The following is a 6,455-nucleotide window of genomic DNA, read 5'->3' on the forward strand; positions in this document are numbered from 1 at the left end:
GCTTCCCCAGAGCTGTGGCCCCTGGCATAGCTCAGCATGTCACCTGGGACACACGAAATGCCCTTGTTACAGTGCAGTCACAGGAAGCTCCCTGAATGGAAACTTGGTCACCTTGGGTCCACGGGCTCAGTGGCCGCTTGGGGCTGGCAGCTCCTGTACTGCAGTGTGGATGGCGTTCCCCCGAGGAGTTCTGGACAGATGGCCTGGTCAGCAGTGGAGCATAAGGGGTGGGACAGGGCTCAGTGCTTCAGCGCCTGCCTGGCCTGTGGGCAAGACCCTGGGCCTGACCCTCACACTGCAAGAACAAGCACCTCTCCAGACCCATGGGAAACAAGGCCAGCCCCAGCCAGCTGTCAGGAAGGTGGCCCCCTCCCCTCTGGCCTGCTGAGCAGCCTAGCAGGGCCCGTCTCCACACAGCCACCCTCAAGCCCGGCTCACTCTGGGCCCAGCTCTGAGCTCAGGCAACACATGCAGGGAGACCACCCCAGGGCCCACTGAAGAGTGGTCAGAGCCAGTGACACCCAAACCTGGCCCACATTGCCTTGGGACAATGTTGTCTCATCCAGAAACAATGGATAGGTGGCTCTGTCACTGACCTGCTCACTTCCAATAACTTTCTGGCCATAATGGCTAAAATTGGTTGCAGCAGCAGCCTCCAGGCTGTGAGAAGTTTTTGTGGGTGGGACAATGAGAAATGTGAACGTTCACTCCATGGAGGCCAAGTTTCTCAAGAAGAGAAACTCCTGGAGTCTCTGGGCCCTTTTTGGTTGGTGATTATATCCTTATAAAGCAAAAAAAAATTTTGAGCTTTAAGCAATCACTCCATCAACATGTTAAAAAAATAGGTTTAATGCAGGTGGTTCATCTCATTAAGAATTTAACAGGCACTCGGGACACTGGGCAGCTGGGTGTGCAGCACGTGGCAGTCCTGCCACCCCTGGCACTAGTGTTCACACTCACGGCGGCACAGCCAGCCCCTCCCACTGCTCTCTGGAGCGCCCACCTCCTCCTCCGTCGCCCATGGAGGGGCTCTGCCGGGTCTGTGGCAGGAGTCAGCGTAAACAAAGCGGCTTAAGGAAAGCGCATGACCTAGCGCAATAGATTCTCTGCAGCAGGAGAGAAGCAGGGTCTCCCGGGAAGCGCCTCACCTGCCCCTCCTGGCTCAGACAGATGCCCTCTGGAACCCTCCCTCTGCAAGAGCAGCAAACCGAAGCTGGCTACCAACCAAAGAACAGTCCGCAGCCAGGTACTTCTGCTTCCCCTAACTGGTCTGGGTTTCTCTGTTTCCCTTCAAGGGCACTCAACTGTCCTCACAGATTCCCTGGCCACTGGTCTGTCTGGCAGGGCAAGGTCAAAGGGGCCACCATCAAACTCAGGAAGGGCGGACAATTTGGGGGAAGCAAGAATTGACCAAGTAACAATCCTCAGGATCAGGCCAGTGTCCTGCACCTGGCGTAACTGCCCAGAGCCCCTTCCACAAAGAAAGCCAGAGCACAAGGGGGCCTGGGTGCTCCCTACTCTGAGGACACCCTGCCGGTCCCTCAGTCACTCTGTGTCTCACACCTGGATGCTTTAACAGCCACAGCAGGGCAAGGAGAGCGGTGGCAGGAGGCTCCCTGTGGTGGGCCTGGGCAACACCCGACATCTGCTCAGAAAGGTAGACCTCAATGCTGAGTGTTGCCTCAGAAGAAAACAGAGGCCCAAAGCACCCAAAAGCCAGAAAAGGAGCTGACTCCCCAGGCACCCACACATTCACAGCAGCATGCAGCACCGGGGGCATGCTCAGCAGGCCTGGCTGGGTGGAGGTAGAGCGAGCCAGTGCTTCTGCTGCCCTGGCTCCTGCACTAGGGACCAGACAAGGCCGTCTGCACTCCACTGGACTGCCCCTCACGGTGACAGGCAGCAGGCAGTCTGAGCCAGAGTCAGGCAGGTGCGATGGAGTGGGCAGTTGTGTGGCAGAGCAGCATCTGCCAGGAGTCCAACCCCAACCAAGGCTGGCCTGGTCTGAGGGTGTGCAGGAAGGGGGCTGAGCAGCCAGGGGCACCCTGTCCAGATCTGCTCCTGAGCAGTACAGCCCTGTGTTCAGGGTCTCCCAAACCACTGGTGGGACCAAACTGCAGGGTATGTGTTACAAAGGATCTCAAAGTGCAGAATGGACAGACGGCCACCCCGGGACAATCTTTCAAAGAGTGTGAGCAGATCACGGGCGGAGCTGACGGGGCTCCACCTGAAAGCCAGCGGGGAGCACAGAAGCCAGCCAGAGGGGCAGTGGCGTTCCCATCACAGAGGAGTCTCAGCCCTCTTCTCTCCCAAGGGGAGCACGTTCTGCAGTGGTCGCCTACAGGACCGGCCCACCCCATCAAGAAAAGAACCCGCCGCAGGGCACAATCAAGAAAGTCGGGTGGAGAGCCATGCCCTCACATGTCCACAAAGACCATAAAGCACCAGCCCAGGCCCCCAACCAGCAGCATGGTAACGTGGATGCCATAGATCAGCAGCTCGTTCATGAGGCGGAAGTCCACGCGCCGGCGGCCCAGCAGCAGCAGCAGCACCGACAGCTTGCGCTGGAAGCGCAGCAGCACACGCACACCCAAGTACTGCAGGCAGAAGAGCGCGGCCAGCGCGCCCCATAGCGCCGCGGTGAAGAGGCTGCAGCTGAAGTAGAGCAGAAAGCGGATGAAGCCGTAAAGCCAACGCGTCTTGACGTACACGTCGAAATTGTTGTACTTGGTGCGCGCCAGGTGGGAGGCCCGCACGGGCCCGCAGGCTGCGTGCAGGCAGGTGGTGTGCGGGCCGTGGAAGGAGCGCACCCGACGTGGGATGGGCATGACCGGCATTGGGCCCTGGAGGCGGCAGCGGCGGAGGTGCTAGCTCGCAGTGGTGGTGCAGTGTCCAGGCGGCAGTCAGCATAGGTATCATGGGCGCCTAGGCCTCCCAGACCTCAGCTGAGCCTCCAAAGAGGCGTTGGCCTGCAGGGAGAGGCAAGGAGAGCACCAAGTCAGTCTGAAGACAGTGGGAAGGTGTCCTTCCCTGAGAAATCAGCCAGCCTGAGCAAGCCCAAATGCCAGGCCTGGGGCTGAAGGACTGGGGCTATCCCCACCCTTTACTCTTTGCACAAACCCTCCTGAGGATGCTTCCCAAGGACACACAATGTAAAAACCAGAAGCAGCCACTCTACCCACAATGCTGAGCAAGGGCTGAGACAGTGGCCATGGTCCCCTCACCCAAGAGAGGTCTTCCTGGGGGCAGTCAGTGCCAAAACAGATGGGGTCCAGACAAGCAGAATCTTTTCCACAGGCTTCTCACAATCTCCCATTCTCTAGATTTTTCTTGTTTTTATTTGGTATGCCTACTATTGCTCAAGACTTATGTGGACTTCGGGGACAATGGTCCTTGAAGGCCATTCCACAAGGTTAGGATGAGGGACAGGATGCTGACAGGTGGAGACTTTGGAGTCACAGGTGGACCTGAACTCTGGTGTTGTTACTTCCTAGGAGTGACCTGAGCAGGTTACTTGACCACTGGCTCCTGCTCTGTAAGCAGAGCTGGGGAGAAGGGAGGAAGGGGCAACAGCCCTACCCTCCAGGGTAGCCTGCACCAGGGAGGACACCTGGGGATGTCATGGCAAGGCACAAGGCCACAGTGTTGGGTCCATGCTGTTTGCCATGGGATAGCAGCAGCCTTTCAGACTGGGCTACAAAGAAAGGAGAAAAGGGCACATGGCCCTAGCTGCAACTAGTAAATGTCATTTACAACTTGCTTTGATTGTTTGTGGAAGAAAACACCGAACTGAAAGTTCAGGATGTATAAAATCCGATAACGAAAGTTGGTAACAGGGCAGCCAAAAGATTCCGTGTCCTCAGATGGACTTCAGTCCAGCTCCCTCTCCCGGACACAGGTCCAGAGCAAATGGCCGTGTGAGTGCACCTTTGGCTAAAGGCGTGCAGGGGGAGGGTACCCTGGGCCACCCCAGCCCTAGTCGGGGCGCTTCTGCAAAGCTTTACCCAGTCTCCAGTCGCTGGGGAGTTAGGCAGGACAACGCCCTCGTTCGGGCGTGTCACTAGACACCGCGCCGCTGGGGCCGTGCGCCTGCTGGAAGAGGGCTCCATTCTGCTCCGCCACCGGGTGCCCCGACAGGCGCACTAGAGGCTGCGAAACAGCGCGGCGGAGCCGGCACCTAGGGCCGCGTTTCCGGTCCGGCAGGTGCATGAGGCTGAGCGCCGCGGTGCGGTGTGTGTGAGGGGGTCCTCCCCGCCACCAGTCTCCCTGCAGACCGCGCTCGGCCCGCGGACCACCGCCCGGCCCACTCTCCTGGGCCCACGAATGCCTCGGGGCGTGGCGGACCACGCGCAGGCGCGCCACACCCGGAAGCCCGCCGGCCGCGCACGACCCCGGCCCACCGCCCAGGGCAGCTGCGGTCGCCACTTCCGGGCGTCGGCGCCGCGCGTTGCCCTGGAGACGGCTCGCGGCCTCCCGCCCTCCCGGCCGGCCGCTCACCCGGTGCCTTCTCCGCGGCGGCGCCGGCGTCCCGGACCAGGCGGCAGGCCGGCGGTGTTGGATACTGGGCCTGCGGGCGCCCTTGTCGCCCGAAGCTCCGAGAGCAGGGCGGCTGCATTCTGCTGTGAGCTTCGGGCGCTGGCGCGGCCACTCACTCGCCCCCCGGTTAGGCAGGACCAGAGGGGAGGGCGTGCCCGGGCCCGGCCGCTGGAGGCGTTTGGCCCAGCGTGGGAGCCGTAGCGTCGTCCCTCCGCGGCCACCGTAGGGCGGTCCTCACGCCCCCTCCGCCCCCTCCGCCCGCGCCGGCACCGCGAAGCCTAGCTGTGCTCGTCTCGGGCTCGCGCCGGGCGTCCCAGCACTCAACTGTCACAGGGCGCGCGCGTACGTGCCGCTAGGGCCGTGACGTCACCGCCCACGGATGCGGGTGGCGCCGCGGCCTGTCTTGCGCATGCGCAGGCGCAGAAAAGGACCCTGGGGCCGCGCGGGCTCGGCCGTGCGCAGGCGCGCCCACGGACTGGGCCGCGCCGGGTTCCTGGAGGCTGCGGGGGTGCGGGGCTGGCAGCGCGTGAGCCGCTTCGCTGAGTGGGAGACCCTCGGAGGCCGGAGGCGTGGCGGCGGTGGGCAACTGCAGCGGCCGTGCGGGTTTGCCAGGGCTGTCAGCAGCAGGCTGCGGGCAGCGGGCTGGGCGTGACACCGACCTGGAGTCCCTAGAACCCCAGAGGGAAGTTGGGGCGGGCGTGGTGGCCACGATTGTAATCCCAGCGGCTCGGGGCCTGAGGTAGGAGGATCGCAAGTCGAGGCCAGCCTGAGCAACTTAGGGAGACCCTGTCTCAAAAGGAAAAGGGCTGGGGATGGAGCTCAGTGGTAGAGCATCCCTGGGTTCAATCCCCAGCATCAAGAAAAAAAAAAAAAAAAAAGGAGGAGGTGGGTCCCAGAGGCCAGCAGTTGTGACCTTAACCTTGCCAAGTCCCTTCAGGCGACAGAGGTCATGGGCAGGGTGGATGGAAAGGACCACAGGGTCAGGTCACACCATGGTTGAGTCTGGAAAGCGATGGCCTTCAGAGTTGTCCCCCACTGACCCTCCGGTTCACTGAGGGACCCAGTCACAGGGTTCAGGCTGCTCAGACAGGCAGAGTTGGGCCCCCTGAGTTAAGAGCTCCCAGCCTGGGACTGGTGACTGGGCTCAGCCTCCGTTTGGCAGGAGAGGGCAAGGCTCCACCTCTGCCTTAGGACCAGATAGCCTTTACCCAGCCTGAGCTGGAGTCTGAAGACTGACTGGGCCAGCAGGGCCATGGGGAGAGCACCAAGAGCCTGTCTTTAGTGACCAGCAGCAGATCTCCCCAGAGAAGCAGGAGCGTCCTTCCTTGGTGCCCAGCCTGGGCGACTGCTTCTCCTTCCACTCTCAATACACCTGAACACTGAAACAATTAAAAAGCATCCTGATGACTCAGTTCAACTGTCTGTTTTAAGGGCCTTTTAGGATCAAACCAACCAGGGAAAGAGATCACCTCTCGTGCAGCACTGCGCTGTGTCACTGACCAACACAAGGAGTGGCCAAGCAGGAGGCTGCTGTCTGCCACTCGACTTCACACACGCTGGAAGGCAGTCATCCGGGAGCAGCCCCGCTCCCGGCCGACTGACGATGCTGATCGGCCAGCTGACGATGCTGATCGCGCCTTCACACTGGACTCCCTGGCTCTCCTGCAGCAGCCCCACAGCCAGGGCTCCAGCCCTTTCAGGCCCCCGTGTCCTGCTGTGCACAGTCAGGGAAGAGCATCTGCCCACACTGCCCCTCTGGGCAGGAGACATGAACAGAACAACCCACTCAAGGTGCCCACCATCTTCCAGTGAGGAAGGACTATAGTAGATGGCAGAGCGGGTAGCAGGGGGTGCCAGACGTGCAGGCTTACCACAGGCCAAGGCCCCATGACAGCATGACCACAGACCACCTTCCTTGC

At 61.2% G+C, this 6,455-nt stretch overlaps 1 protein-coding gene and 1 long non-coding RNA gene across 3 annotated transcripts; one reads left to right on the forward strand and one right to left on the reverse strand.

The window, feature by feature from the left end:
* Positions 1-2,349: 2,349 nt before the first annotated feature.
* On the reverse strand, positions 2,350-4,821 carry TMEM250 (transmembrane protein 250). Of its 2 annotated transcripts, none has more exons than XM_079113949.1 (2): positions 4,498-4,821; positions 2,350-2,969 (listed from the first exon to the last, which is right to left on the reverse strand). In XM_079113949.1, the coding sequence occupies exon 2, from the start codon at positions 2,835-2,837 to the stop codon at positions 2,418-2,420; it is 420 nt and encodes a 139-aa protein (XP_078970075.1). In that variant the 5' UTR covers positions 2,838-2,969; positions 4,498-4,821; the 3' UTR covers positions 2,350-2,417. The 2 variants fall into 2 exon arrangements, with proteins under 2 accessions (XP_078970075.1, XP_078970074.1); XM_079113948.1 differs by lacking the exon at positions 4,498-4,821 and adding an exon at positions 4,005-4,227.
* A 146-nt stretch (positions 4,822-4,967) lies between these two features.
* LOC306645818 lies at positions 4,968-5,943 on the forward strand. Its single transcript, XR_013759733.1, has 2 exons — positions 4,968-5,275; positions 5,699-5,943. It is a non-coding gene; the product is annotated as an uncharacterized lncRNA (long non-coding RNA).
* The last annotated feature ends 512 nt before the right edge of the window (positions 5,944-6,455 follow it).

The sequence above is a fragment of the Sciurus vulgaris genome, assembly GCF_902686455.1.
Source record: "Sciurus vulgaris genome assembly, chromosome: 15".
NCBI classification, from domain to species: Eukaryota; Metazoa; Chordata; class Mammalia; order Rodentia; family Sciuridae; genus Sciurus; species Sciurus vulgaris.

Coding starts and splice junctions, on each gene's coding strand:
- TMEM250 (XM_079113949.1), bottom strand. CDS start 2,837: ATGCCGGTCATGCCCATCCCACGTCGGGTGCGCTCCTTCCACGGCCCG.